The following is a 14,406-nucleotide window of genomic DNA, read 5'->3' as shown; positions in this document are numbered from 1 at the left end:
AATTCCTTCCCCTTCTGTCTCTCTCCGGCATATGACCACAGATGTTGCGCCCACTAAACCAAACTCTCCAACTGTTCCCTTCTCCTATAATTCCTTCCCCTTCTGTCTCTCTCCGGCATATGACCACAGATGTTGCGCCGACTAAACCAAACTTTCCAACTGTTCCCTTCTCCTATAATTCCTTCCCCTTCTGTCTCCCTCTGGCATATGACCACAGATGTTGCGCCCACTAAACGAAACTTTCCAACTGTTCCCTTCTATAATTCCTTCCCCTTCTGTCTCTCTCCGGCATATGACCACAGATGTTGCGCCCACTAAACCAAACTTTCCAACTGTTCCCTTCTCCTATAATTCCTTCCTTCAAATTTGGCCCGTCGCTGCTACCGGGTTAAGTCTGTTTTTCATTCCCAATACCAAAACATAAATACAATTCCAAATAAGATAGGTTTCATAACTCCTGTGAGGTCATTGATATATAGGACTTTGAAGCATAGATATATAGCTTATTTTTAAGGTATATATATTTACCTAGTTGTGGTTTTATAGGCCTAGGCTTTACGCTCGTGTGGTCCCGTGTCCGTATCTACACTTATCAAACTTTGCACACTCCTCGCTGATACCACATCCTCACTTAGTCTGTCCCAAACCTCTATATATCTCTATGTCTCTCAAATATCTACCCATCCTCAATGTTGTGTTCCTGGTGGTAAGTCCTTCTTTAAGTCGAACCTCTCGTTATCTACTTCCATTTTGCTCATATATATATTTTTCCAGGTGTGAAGAGCAGCCGAGATTGCCGTGCCGGACTGCATAATGGGATGTGGTTCTACAAGTTCCTTATCTGGATCTTCCTCTGCTTTGGGTCATTCTTCATTCCGGACCCGAAACATCTCTTCATCAATGGTACGAAACACTCACTGCCCCTGTTGATAACTTATGCACTCAGCCTCACATGAGTGGTATTTTTTTATGTTGATTTTTTTATTTATTTCATTTGTTTTATTTATTTTTTTATATTAAGGAAGAATGGTTTACCCAGTAGCAGCGACGGGCCAAATTTGTGGCTTCACCGTGTAGCAGTGACGGGCCAAATTTGTGGCTTCACAGTGTAGCAGCGACGGGCCAAATTTGTGGCTTTACAGTGTAGCAGCGACGGGCCAAATTTGTGGCTTTACCGTGTAGCAGCGATGGGCCAAATTTGTGGCTTTACCGTGTAGCAGCGATGGGCCAAATTTGTGGCTTTACCGTGTAGCAGCGACGGGCCAAATTTGTGGCTTTACCGTGCAGCAGCGACGGGCCAAATTTGTGCCATGATATAACCCCCAAAATAGATGATACATAATCTGATCACAAATGCTTTGATATATATTATGAAATGGTTTGTGTGAGGGGTGATTTTTTCTCATTTTTCTCGCTTGGAGGGACCATTAAGAAACATGGTCCCCGCTGCTACTGGGTTAAAAATCATCCTTTATCGTATACATGTATGATAATTATTAGGGCCTGTTTCCATAACCCTCTAGCAACCATTAGAAACCCTCTCACAACCCTCATTTGTGTCACGACCTTGGGCTTGGGAAACAATGCTTTAACCCCTTGGCTGCGGATTGCCTACAGTCAGACCTCACCAAGCTATAGGAATGGAGCAAAAAGTGGCTGCTACAATTCAATGAAGAAAAATGTAAAGTCCTGCACCTTGGGAGGGGATATCCAGCACACCAATACCACATGGGAAACACTCCACTATCCACCACAGAGGCAGAGAAAGACCTGGGAGTGTATGTTACCAGGCTACCAGTGAAGGGATATCCAGCACACCAATACCACATGGGAAACACTCCACTATCCACCACAGAGGAAGAGAAAGACCTGGGAGTGTATGTTACCAGGCTACCAGTGAAGGGATATCCAGCACACCAATACCACATGGGAAACACTCCACTATCCACCACAGAGGCAGAGAAAGACCTGGGAGTGTATGTTACCAGGCTACCAGTGAAGGGATATCCAGCACACCAATACCACATGGGAACACTCCACTATCCACCACAGAGGCAGAGAAAGACCTGGGAGTGTATGTTACCAGGCTACCAGTGATGGGATATCCAGCACACCAATACCACATGGGAAACACTCCACTATCCACCACAGAGGCAGAGAAAGACCTGGGAGTGTATGTTCGCCGGCTACCAGTGAAGGGATATCCATCACACCAATACCACATGGGAAACACTCCACTATCCACCACAGAGGCAGAGAAAGACCTGGGAGTGTATGTTACCAGGCTACCAGTGAAGGGATATCCAGCACACCAATACCACATGGGAAACACTCCACTATCCACCACAGAGGCAGAGAAAGACCTGGGAGTGTATGTTACCAGGCTACCAGTGAAGGATATCCAGCACACCAATACCACATGGGAAACACTCCACTATCCACCACAGAGGCAGAGAAAGACCTGGGAGTGTATGTTACCAGGCTACCAGTGAAGGGATATCCAGCACACCAATACCACATGGGAAACACTCCACTATCCACCACAGAGGCAGAGAAAGACCTGGGAGTGTATGTTACCAGGCTACCAGTGAAGGGATATCCAGCACACCAATACCACATGGGAAACACTCCACTATCCACCACAGAGGCAGAGAAAGACCTGGGAGTGTATGTTACCAGGCTACCAGTGAAGGGATATCCAGCACACCAATACCACATGGGAAACACTCCACTATCCACCACAGAGGAAGAGAAAGACCTGGGAGTGTATGTTACCAGGCTACCAGTGAAGGGATATCCAGCACACCAATACCACATGGGAAACACTCCACTATCCACCACAGAGGCAGAGAAAGACCTGGGAGTGTATGTTACCAGGCTACCAGTGAAGGCAAAATCCGTGCCAATCGCAGCGGACGGGTTAATAAAAGATTGGTTTTATGAAAGGTTGCCATAGATTTTGTACATCATTGTTGTTGTCTCAGTGAAATGGTACCAAAGAACATCCAAAATAGTTTGTTACTGTATATTGATTCATAACAGTAATGATAAAACATTGGCTTAAACCAACTAATAAAACCATTTTTTTTTGTGTGTGTATCCTTGTTAGCTTCATCAGGGATTGTGGTTTTAATTATATGGTTTTAAATTCAACCCCAGCCCCGAGCGTCCCTGGGGGGGGTATAGTCTCATTCCCAGCGCTTAGCAGTGAAAGGGTTAAGTATTGATATGTAAGTAATTTATAAACATCCTAATCTTTCAGCATGGATGTATACTGCCATGGCCGGAGCCGCTGTTTTCATCGTGATTCAGCTCCTGCTATTGGTGTTCTGCTTTCACTCCTGGACGGACAAGTTGACCTCTAAGGTTGTCAATGGCGGATCTCCTCTACGCTGGTACGGAGGTTCGTGTCTGATTCTCCACTCCTGTTCCATTTATGTTAAAGAAACTATATTCTTATGATTTACAAATGATTCACTGATGTTCTGCTTGCAAGTTTGATACAACCGAGGGAGCCCGGGTTCGATTCCCGGGCGGAGTGGAAAAATTTGGGCGGGTTTTCCGATACCCTACGCCCCTGTCCACCCAGCAGTGTACCAGGTATTAATCGGGGGTTGTGTCCCGTCTCCTGGGGTCTGTTCACTTCTCCTATAATTCCTTCCCCTTCTGTCTCTCTCCGGCATATGACCACAGATGTTGCGCCGACTAAACCAAACTTTCCAACTGTTCCCTTCTAGAATTCCTTCACCGTCTGTCTCTCTCTCCGCATATGACCACAGATGTTGCCGACTAAACCAAACTTTCCAACTGTTCCTTCTCCTATAATTCCTTCCCTTCTGTCTCTCTCCGCATATGACCACAGATGTTGCCGACTATACCAAACTTTCCAACTGTTCCCTTCTCCTATAATTCCTTCCCCTTCTGTCTCTCTCCGGCATATGACCACAGATGTTGCGCCGACTAAACCAAACTTTCCAACTGTTCCCTTCTCCTATAATTCCTTCCCCTTCTGTCTCTCTCCGGCATATGACCACAGATGTTGCGCCGACTAAACCAAACTTTCCAACTGTTCCCTTCTATAATTCCTTCCCCTTCTGTCTCTCTCCGGCATATGACCACAGATGTTGCGCCGACTAAACCAAACTTTCCAACTGTTCTCTTCTCCTATAATTCCTTCCCCTTCTGTCTCTCTCCGGCATATGACCACAGATGTTGCGCCGACTAAACCAAACTTTCCAACTGTTCCCTTCTATAATTCCTTCCCCTTCTGTCTCTCTCCGGCATATGACCACAGATGTTGCGCCGACTAAACCATCCCTCTAGCAACCATTGAGGAGGCGGCGGCTGAGCGGTTAGCATGATGGCCCCGCGTTCAGAAGCTCCAGGAGGGACACGGGTTCGAATCCTGGCCGCCACACAGCTGAGGTTTTTCAGTCACCGGCGAGTGGCTTAAAACTACCCACATGCTGCCCTGAAGACCTCCCATCAACCCGGGCTCTAGATAACCTCCCCAAAGAGGCTCAGAGATGAGTTCCTGGGGGCAGCATGAGCCAAAGCAAGATGGCACCACTATAAACACTTGCCTGCATCAATAAAGTAGGAGAAATGAAAGGGCGTTGTTATCATCAGCTTGATAAATATAAACAAATTTGGAAGGATTGAAAAGGTCTTCGTTGTGAGAAGGGGAATAACTCATTAGATGTTCAAATTCTGACTTTCAAATATATGTGGTGTCTGAAAATTGTGGTGGAGGTTAGCCCGGTAGCTGTGGGGGTCATGTCTTTCAGGTTAGGTCAGGTTAGGTTAGGTTAGGTTAGGTTAGGTCAGGCTAGGTTAGGTTAGGTCAGTTCAGGTTAGGTTAGGTTAGGTTAGGTCAGGTTAGGTTAGGTCAGGTTAGGTTAGGTTAGATCAGGTCAGGTTAGGTTAGGTCAGGTTAGGTTAGGTTAGGTTAGGTTAGGTTAGGTCAGGCTAGGTTAGGTTAGGGAAGAAGGGGTTGCCAGCTGTCCAACAAGTTACATTTAGAGACCAAGCTTGACACCTCAGTTTACTTAAGTAGTGTACTGATGTTTGATATAGGTCAGGCTAGGTTAGGTCAGGTTAGGTTAGGTTAGGTTAAAGGTCCCTCTAAGTTAAATAACGAGAAAGAATCATCACTCACGCAAACCATTTCATAATATATATCAACGCATGTGTGCCACTCAGCCACTGCCTACCCTATTTAGACTTTCCGCTGCGATATATAACCCTTGCCTGGCTCGTGCTGCCCCCGGTAATCCTTTTGACCACTCAGAAGTCAGGCTGGTCATCTGGACGGCATGTGGGTTGTGTCCGGCCTTTTGGCAATGGGCGAAATTTGGCTGCTGTGTTTTTTCTCATCTCCTTCATCATTGTATATTAATAACTTGTTCCGCAGGTGTGGCAGTACCAGTGTCCATCTTGACATACCTCCTGTGTGGCTGTTGCATTGCGCTGTTGGTGAAGTTCTTCGTGCCTGAGACTCGCTGTCGCCTCAATCTGTGGTTCATAATCATCAATGCTGTCGCGTGCATTGTTGTTTCAATTGTGGCCTTAGTGAAGCAAGGTGAGATTGAAAAGTTAAAGCCACAAATTCTTACACCCACTGGAAATAAGATACTGTATTTCCCAGCATATAAAGCAACCCTCTAATTCTCAAAATCAGGCAACATTTAGGAAGCATTCTTAACCTGGTAGCATCAGGGGTCATGTTTCTTAATGGTCCCTCCAAGCGAGAAAAATGAGAAAAAATCACCCCTCACACAAACCATTTCATAATATATATCAAAGCATTTGTGATCAGATTATGTATCATCTATTTTTGGGGGGTTTATATCATGGCACAAATTTGGCCGTCATGCTACGGTAAAGCCACAAATTTGGCCCGTCACTGCTACATGGTAAAGCCACAAATTCGCCCATCACTGCTACATGGTAAAGCCACAAATTTGGCTCACTGCTACACGGTAAAGCCACAAATTTGGCCTGTCACTGCTACATGGTAAAGCCACAAATTTGGCCCGTCACTGCTACACGGTAAAGCCACAAATTTGGCCCGTCACTGCTACACGGTAAAGCCACAAATTCGGCCCGTCACTGCTACATGGTAAAGCCACAAATTTGGCCCGTCACTGCTACACGGTAAAGCCACAAATTTGGCCCGTCACTGCTACACGGTAAAGCCACAAATTTGGCCCCTCGCTGCTACCGGGTTAAAGAAATGCATATCAGTATAGTGCCACATCAAATCTCCCATGTTATCATCAAATTTTAATCCATCTTCTTCTGTTTTAGGACCAAAAGACATACGGCTGAGGCTCCTTCACTCCTCCCTTGTCTCCATGTATGTTACGTACCTCACATGGAATGCAATAAGCAGTGCTCCGCGGGAACACAGAGAGTACGAACAGACTAGTCATGGGGTTTGGATCGGAGCCGGGCATGATGTTCGTTCCAGTTCGCTCTTGCCGCAGGAGAAGTTTTACTGTGGACCGAAGGTTGAGGACAGCATCATTGACGACATTCTCCCCTACATCAGCTTGTTGATCACCTTCTTCACAGTCGTCTACAGTGCCACAGGAGCAGCGTCCCCGGAAAACTGCAAGGCGATACAGTTCCCCTCCTGCCCATCTCAGCAGAGTGTACGGAGACACAACGTAGAGGATATCGGAGGACAGAAAGTTCACCGTAATGAAGCCAATGGTCTGGCCTACAGCTATCCACTCTTCCACGTCATGCTCGGCCTGGCCACGCTCTACTTGATGATGAGCCTCACGGATTGGTACACACCACACTCGGCAAATCTCATGACTTTCGGCCAGTCTTGGTCAGCCGTGTGGATCAAAATCATTTCGAGTTGGGTCTGTCTTGTTATCTATCTTATTGTAACTGTATTCCCTACCATGCTTCCAAATAACAACTACCGGTCCGGCAGCGTGACTGTGGTCAATGGGTACGCTGGGAGCTTGCGCGGAAGTATGCACAGCCTGGATGATGAAGCGGCCGTCCCACTCTCACCAAGCAAGCAGACCGCCACAGTCCACCAAGAGACTACCGTTTAGACCGTCACCCGGTGGAAAATCTGCGTGAACCTGTCTCTAAGGGTACGACCACACTGCTGGGTTTGCTGGGAGGGTTCAGGGTAGCGGGTTGCATAGCAGGTCAGAGAGAACAAACACGTGTTATTTCATAGGAGTGACCAGACAAGACGCGGGTAGCGGGTCCCCTCCAAGCTTACTAGTATTAGATAACGTGTTTGTTCTTGCCGCTGACCTGTTACGCATCCTGCTACCCTCTACCCTCTACCCTCCCAGCAAACCCAGCAATGTGGCCGAACCCTCAGTCCCCCCCTCTCTCCCCCTCTCCTCCTCTCTGTGCCAAAATGTCTGGATTATTTCTTACATACACAAAAGTTGAGCATCGTTTTGGATAGTAACATTTGTTCCCCACACCAAGCAGCCGTCAGCGCCAAGAGAGTGACGGATCTGTCTTAACGGAAGTGGTCAAACTCTGTAAATTCAATATGTTCTTTGTTTCATGAATGTTAACCTGGTATCAGCGGGGGTCATGTTTCTTAATGGTCCCTCCAAGCGAGAAAAATGAGAAAAAATCACCCCTCACACAAACCATTTCATAATATATATCAAAGCATTTGTGGTCAGATTATGTATCGTCTATTTTGGGGGGTTTATATCATGGCACAAATTTGGCCCGTCGCTGCTACACAGTAAAGCCACAAATTTGGCCCGTCGCTGCTACACGGTAAAGCCACAAATTTGGCCCGTCGCTGCTACATGATAAAGCCACAAATTTGGCCCGTCGCTGCTACCAGGTTAAGAAACTATCATCCTATGTACATCAATCTTATTCAAACAGCTTGTCTGTCCGCTTAACCCCTCTACTACGGCCGGGTGAAAACGGCGCCCCATCCCACATCCGGGCTGACCGCGCGCCCCAAATTTCAAACGACGCTTCTGTTCATAACAAGTTTTCAGCCATAAACTCAACATAATCATCATGTATTATATATAAAAACATGTAAAGTTAATGAAGGACTATTGAATCTCTAACATGACAAGCTGGGTCATGCACTCAACCACCAACTTTGGGTCACATTGCAAGACATTTCGCTGCCCAAGAACGCACATTTGACAAGGCTTCCATAGGAGTTGTGGGCATTTCCAGGAGTAGTTTTATGGCCCTGGTGGTAGTGTGACCCTTCTTCTGTACCGTGAACCTAAAGAAACACCTATTTGACAAGGCTTTCGCAGGAGTTGTGGGCATTTCCAGGAGTAGTTTTATGGCCCTGGTGGTAGTGTGACCCTTCTTCTGTACCGTGAACCTAAAGAAACACTCATTAGTAAGACATATCTCTGCCCAAGAACACCTATTTGACAAGGCTTTCGCAGGAGTTGTGGGCATTTCCAGGAGTAGTTTTATGACCCTGGTGGTAGTGTGACCCTTCCTCTGTACCGTGAACCTCAAGAAACACTCACTAGAACCCGACTGACCCCTCACTGACCTTTAGAGACAGCTGATGTGAGGACCCAAAGTGCCTTATGATTCCGACCTTCATAAACAAAGCTTACCGCGATCAGGCTTCATTAGTATGCAAAGAGGACTATGAAGCTGAATGAAGGAGCTCGTCTGAAAAGCTGGAGTTTGAATTGCATGGAAATTTGACACCTGGGGAAGAAGGGGTTGCCAGCTGTCCGACAAGTTACATTTAGAGACCAAGCTTGACGCCTCAGTTTACTTAAGTAGTGTACTGATGTTTGTTATACAGATTCTGCTTCACTGACGTCCATGTATCCAACTCTCTGCTTCACGCATGCCAATTTACTGGACGGTATTTTCTATAGAGGTAACTCTGGATTTACCCGAGTATTGTGTCCGTGAAGGGTCATTGCGTAGATCCAAAACAGCGTAAATCCAACAGGAGGTAGGTTTGTACAGGTAACTCTGGGTTCACGCGGGTATTGTGTCCTTGAGGAGGTCATCGCGTAAATCCAACAAGAGGTCGGTTTGTACCTCTATTGCCTACCGTATCACTCTGACTCCTCTACCTCTCGTGGTTCCTCCTCTGGCTGCCCTTCCCCTCGTGGTGGCACAGCAGCGAGGGTGTTGTTGTTGTTGTTGAGCAGCGTGGGTACTGTATTGTTGTTCAAGCGCCGCGTGGGAAGAACTGTGTGGCCGTGTGAGTCCACTTGCGTGAGACATCTGGTGGACACTCCAGAAAATATCGCGTATACGTGACATTTATTTGGATTTTGGACCACGCGGTATTTCAAAAACGCGTAAACCAAACTCGCATAAATCGAGACTTACCTCTGTCCTTCATCTTTGTATAAAAATGCACAACTTCTTCAGGAGGCAGCTAAATGATATGCTTTATGATCCTATTTTTAAGTGTTAGTGTTGCATGAAGTTTTGTGACATTTCAGCTTGCAAATTTGTGTTGTGGTAACCTCTAACAGTCGTACTCGTATTAAACATTGCTCCGCCCAAGCACGCATATTTAACAAGGCTTTCGCAGGGGTTGTAGGCATTTCCAGGGGTAGTTTTATGATCGTAAAGTCTATTCATTTGGGCAAGGTCACGCACGGCAGCTTAATCCCCCTTCTGGCTGGGTGGTTCCGAGCTCGATTGCATAACACGAACTTCTAAATTTTATGTGTGAACAGAAATTGCCAGATTGTGTTAGATATGGATTTTATGTTGACTACTAAACATTTTATTATTACTACAAACCATTATATGTTATGTTGACTATTTAACATGACAATTAGGTTACATCATCCCTCTCGGAGCTACCCAGCCAGAAGGGGGAAGCGAATGACCTTGCCCAAGTGAACAGACTAATGGTAGTTTGAGCCTTCTGTACCATGACCCAAGAATGCTACTCGTAAGAACCCGATTGATCTTTTTTTGGCCTTTGGAAATAGTTAATGTTAGGGATTGAAATGTCTTAAGAGTACCGAGCTTAATATCTTGCTGTTAGACTTATACCAGAATCTCAGTTTGACTTAAAGAATGCCAGCCCGGCCGCCCAGAACCCAAGGCACCATTTTCTTGTCATTTTGTATGGGGTGAGAACTCTCTGGTGTGCCCCGTCTCATCCAGGGGGCTTCGTGGTGCAGTGGTTAGCACACTCAGCTCACAACCGAGAGAGCCTGGGTTCGATTCCCGGGAGGAGTGGAAAAATTTGGGCGGGTTTTCCGATACCCTACGCCCCTGTCCACCCAGCAGTGAATGGGTACCAGGTATTAATCGGGGGTTGTGTCCCGTCTCCTGGGGTCTGTTCCCTTCTCCTATAATTCCTTCCCCTTCTGTCTCTCTCTGACATATGACCACAGATGTTGCGCCGACTAAACCAAACTTTCCAACTGTTCCCTTCTCCTATAATTCCTTCCCCTTCTGTCTCTCTCCGACATATGACCACAGATGTTGCGCCGACTAAACTAAACTTTCCAACTGTTCCCTTCTCATATAATTCCTTCCCCTTCTGTCTCTCTCCGACATATGACCACAGATGTTGCGCCGACTAAACTAAACTTTCCAACTGTTCCCTTCTCCTATAATTCCTTCCTCCTGTCTCTCCGGCATATGACCACAGATGTTGCGCCGACTAAACCAAACTTTCCAACTGTTCCCTTCTCCTATAATTCCTTCCCCTCCTGTCTCTCTCCGGCATATGACCACAGATGTTGCGCCGACTAAACCAAACTTTCCAACTGTTCCCTTCTCCTATAATTCCTTCCCCTTCTGTCTCTCTCCAGCATATGCCCCAACTACCATTTTTCCTGTAGATTCAATGCCCCAACTACCATTTTTCCCATAGAATCAATGCCCCAAGTACCATTTTCCCCGTAGAATCAATGCCCCAACCTTGTGGCCGCAGGTTTGGTACATCTTGCAGGAATAATTCGGTACAAAATTTGGTTAACGTCTGTCCTGTACTTTACTTTATAAGAGGATTTCTGTGTCGATACCAAGAATTATGTTGTCATATATTTGGCTGCTGCATCAAATGTCGTGATTTCGTGTGATACCAATGTTTATATTTTGTAATTTTCTACAGTTCTTGTAAGTTGTAAATCATAATATATACCTTTTATGCATAAGCTGTTTGAGATGTGTTTAGCTTAGTTTTAAAATGAAACACGGAGACTTCTCTTGACACAGCGACTGAAGAATCTCATTGTGTTATTTCTCACTTCAGTAAAATGCTTTAAGGAACCTCACAGATCCTACATCACACCTGTACTACACAATTTGGTTTTAGACAAGCAAATGTAAAGGCCTTAGCAATTTTGATTATATATATTTTCTGTGTCGTATATTAAGGATTTATTCATTATATTCTATTTATTGGTGAACAAAGACATTGAGCATAAACAAAACCATCACTTTTAATAGGTGTTTTGCCCTGGCCGTCAGCATCTCCTTACAACCCCTTGCCTTTGGGGTGAACATATACCACCAACACTCTCGCCTCTGGTCATTAGCCTAGTGTGTATCACCTCTGCCTTACCATGAACCAGTGATGGGCACGGTTCCGCTAATTCACTAACCACTATTTAGAGAAGCTAGGTCTTTTGTTAGCTGATCGGCGTTTCCGCTAACTTTGAGAACAGGTCACTAGGCTTCCGCTAAGTGTGGTTCCTCCTCCGCTAACTTGTGTACATTAATAAATTCATGCAGGCTTGGTCTTGTCCGTCGTGGGTAGACGCAGCACCCGTCTATAATGCCAAGGCTTCCACTGTTGGGTAAATCGCGCCTTTAAGTAGTTTAATTAGACAGTTATTAGGGAAACTTTGGGGTATTTTACGGCAATGCATTTTCCATATCCAACACATTGACCTCGGGATTTTAATAATACAAAACCATTATGTTGTTGTAGCCACATTTCCAAATACATGTTGGAGGAAGTACCTGTTGCTTGTAGAGTTATGTAAGGGGAGGAAGTACCTGTTGCTTGTATGAGTTATGTAAGGGGAGGAAGTACCTGTTGCTTGTAGAGTTATGTAAGGGGAGGAAGTACCTGTTGCTTGTAGTTATGTAAGGGGAGGAAGTACCTGTTGCTTGTAGAGTTATGTAAGGGGAGGAAGTACCTGTTGCTTGTAGAGTTATGTAAGGGGAGGAAGTACCTGTTGCTTGTAGAGTTATGTAAGGGGAGGAAGTACCTGTTGCTTGTAGAGTTATGTGAGGAAGTAACGTATCCTTGTAGAGTTATGTAAGGGGAGGAAGTACCTGTTGCTTGTAGAGTTATATAAGGAGAGGAAGTACCTGTTGCTTGTAGAGTTATATAAGGAGAGGAAGTACCTGTTGCTTGTAGAGTTATGTAAGGAGAGGAAGTACCTGTTGCTTGTAGAGTTATGTAAGGGGAGGAAGTACCTGTTGCTTGTAGAGTTATGTAAGGGGAGGAAGTACCTGTTGCTTGTAGAGTTATGTAAGGGGAGGAAGTACCTGTTGCTTGTAGAGTTAGGTAAGGAGAGGAAGTACCTGTTGCTTGTAGAGTTATGTAAGGGGAGGAAGTACCTGTTGCTTGTAGTTAGGTAAGGGGAGGAAGTACCTGTTGCTTGTAGAGTTAGGTAAGGGGAGGAAGTACCTGTTGCTTGTAGAGTTATGTAAGGGGAGGAAGTACCTGTTGCTTGTAGTTAGGTAAGGAGAGGAAGTACCTGTTGCTTGTACAGTTATGTAAGGAGAGGAAGTACCTGTTGCTTGTAGAGTTAGGTAAGGAGAGGAAGTACCTGTTGCTTGTAGAGTTATGTAAGGGGAGGAAGTACCTGTTGCTTGTAGAGTTATGTAAGGGGAGGAAGTACCTGTTGCTTGTAGAGTTATGTAAGGGGAGGAAGTACCTGTTGCTTGTAGAGTTAGGTAAGGAGAGGAAGTACCTGTTGCTTGTAGAGTTATGTAAGGAGAGGAAGTCCCTGTTGCTTGTACAGTTATGTGAGGAAGTACCTGTTGCCTGTACAGTTAGGTAAGGGAGAGGAAGTACCTGTTGCTTGTACAGTTATGTGAGGAAGTACCTGTTGCTTGTAGAGTTAGGTAAGGAGAGGAAGTACCTGTTGCTTGTAGAGTTAGGTAAGGAGAGGAAGTACCTGTTGCTTGTAGAGTTAGGTAAGGGGAGGAAGTACCTGTTGCTTGTAGAGTTATGTAAGGGGAGGAAGTACCTGTTGCTTGTAGAGTTATGTAAGGGGAGGAAGTACCTGTTGCTTGTAGAGTTATGTAAGGGGAGGAAGTACCTGTTGCTTGTAGAGTTAGGTAAGGGGAGGAAGTACCTGTTGCTTGTAGAGTTAGGTAAGGGGAGGAAGTACCTGTTGCTTGTAGAGTTATGTAAGGAGAGGAAGTACCTGTTGCTTGTAGAGTTAGGTAAGGAGAGGAAGTACCTGTTGCTTGTAGAGTTAGGTAAGGGGAGGAAGTACCTGTTGCTTGTAGTTATGTAAGGAGAGGAAGTACCTTTTGCTTGTTGAGTTAGGTAAGGAGAGGAAGTACCTGTTGCTTGTAGAGTTAGGTAAGGGGAGGAAGTACCTTTTGCTTGTAGAGTTATGTAAGGGGAGGAAGTCCCTGTTGCTTGTAGAGTTATGTAAGGGGAGGAAGTACCTGTTGCTTGTAGTTATGTGAGGGGAGGAAGTACCTGTTGCTTGTAGAGTTAGGTAAGGGGAGGAAGTACCTGTTGCTTGTAGAGTTATGTAAGGGGAGGAAGTACCTGTTGCTTGTACAGTTAGGTAAGGGGAGGAAGTACCTGTTGCTTGTAGTTATGTGAGGAAGTACCTGTTGCTTGTAGAGTTATGTAAGGAGAGGAAGTACCTGTTGCTTGCAGTTATGTAAGGAAGTACCTGTTGCTTGTTAGGTAAGGGGATCATAGAAGAAAATCATCAACCATCATTAAGAGCCACCAAATTATCATGGCCATATTTTATTTATCCGAAATCTTATCCATATAATATTTGGTGGTATCTAGAGACTTTTAAGGGTAACTTTTTTGTGGTTACATTATATATAGAAAACACGTCTTCAATACACACATATGTTGTACGAAATTGAGACATACAGGTTCATCTGAAGTGACCATATTATTCTGTGTAAGGATTTTTCCATTCAGCATCAAGATTTAGAGGCAGCTGCTTCATGTAGAAAAGTTTTAATCTAATTTCAAGTTACATAAATATATACAGTTTGGGGTCGTGTCCTGCATCGTTAAGTTAGTGTCTGGTAGATAATGTGTAATTCCTTCAAATGTTTCACTACAAATCGTAAAATTCGCAATGTGCAATTCCTTCGTTTCGCTACAAATCGTAACATTCGTAAAACTGAAGGAAACATCCGTGAGAAAATTTGAGTCAGGGTCTAGAGAAAAACCTAATCCTGCATCCATATAAGATGTTA

At 45.1% G+C, this 14,406-nt stretch overlaps 4 protein-coding genes across 11 annotated transcripts in view; 1 reads left to right on the top strand and 3 right to left on the bottom strand.

The window, feature by feature from the left end:
- The window catches only part of LOC127002548 (probable serine incorporator), a 51,242-nt gene that overhangs the window by 10,627 nt on the left and 26,209 nt on the right, over window positions 1–14,406 (top strand). Inside the window, exons 4-7 of the mRNA XM_050868630.1 lie at window positions 775–903; window positions 3,263–3,403; window positions 5,414–5,581; window positions 6,310–9,137. Of these exons, the coding sequence (XP_050724587.1) occupies window positions 775–903; window positions 3,263–3,403; window positions 5,414–5,581; window positions 6,310–7,076 (1,205 nt within the window). The 3' untranslated portion in view covers window positions 7,077–9,137. The remainder of the gene's footprint in view (window positions 1–774; window positions 904–3,262; window positions 3,404–5,413; window positions 5,582–6,309; window positions 9,138–14,406) is intronic.
- LOC127002399 (uncharacterized) lies at window positions 931–2,927 on the bottom strand. 7 transcript variants are annotated; one of them, XM_050868297.1, is made up of 4 exons: window positions 2,462–2,927; window positions 2,265–2,363; window positions 2,067–2,165; window positions 1,545–1,968 (listed from the first exon to the last, which is right to left on the bottom strand). In XM_050868297.1, the coding sequence occupies exons 1-4, from the start codon at window positions 2,815–2,817 to the stop codon at window positions 1,560–1,562; spliced, it is 963 nt and encodes a 320-aa protein (XP_050724254.1). In that variant the 5' UTR covers window positions 2,818–2,927; the 3' UTR covers window positions 1,545–1,559. The 7 variants fall into 7 exon arrangements, 1 of the variants encoding a protein (XP_050724254.1); XR_007756141.1 differs by having other exon boundaries at window positions 1,599–1,869; XR_007756139.1 differs by lacking the exon at window positions 2,067–2,165 and having other exon boundaries at window positions 1,601–1,968.
- LOC127002547 (uncharacterized) overlaps window positions 10,604–14,406 on the bottom strand; it is a 4,416-nt gene continuing 613 nt past the window's right edge. The window contains exons 2-9 of the mRNA XM_050868629.1: window positions 13,691–13,732; window positions 13,335–13,370; window positions 13,083–13,226; window positions 12,732–12,947; window positions 12,590–12,661; window positions 12,340–12,555; window positions 12,093–12,200; window positions 10,604–11,985 (exon numbers count right to left, since the gene is read on the bottom strand). Of these exons, the coding sequence (XP_050724586.1) occupies window positions 11,904–11,985; window positions 12,093–12,200; window positions 12,340–12,555; window positions 12,590–12,661; window positions 12,732–12,947; window positions 13,083–13,226; window positions 13,335–13,370; window positions 13,691–13,732 (916 nt within the window). The 3' untranslated portion in view covers window positions 10,604–11,903. The remainder of the gene's footprint in view (window positions 11,986–12,092; window positions 12,201–12,339; window positions 12,556–12,589; window positions 12,662–12,731; window positions 12,948–13,082; window positions 13,227–13,334; window positions 13,371–13,690; window positions 13,733–14,406) is intronic.
- The window catches only part of LOC127002386 (biorientation of chromosomes in cell division protein 1-like 1), a 17,932-nt gene continuing 17,428 nt past the window's right edge, over window positions 13,903–14,406 (bottom strand). For both annotated transcript variants that reach the window (XM_050868263.1, XM_050868264.1), the window contains exon 7: window positions 13,903–14,406. This exon is cut by the window's right edge and continues 838 nt beyond it. The gene's annotated coding sequence lies outside the window, so the exon portion shown is untranslated.

This window comes from Eriocheir sinensis, chromosome 23 (assembly GCF_024679095.1).
Source record: "Eriocheir sinensis breed Jianghai 21 chromosome 23, ASM2467909v1, whole genome shotgun sequence".
Lineage (NCBI taxonomy): Eukaryota > Metazoa > Arthropoda > Malacostraca > Decapoda > Varunidae > Eriocheir > Eriocheir sinensis.
The sequence above is the reverse complement of the archived record's forward strand: the minus strand, read 5'-3'. Positions and strand labels throughout refer to the sequence as shown.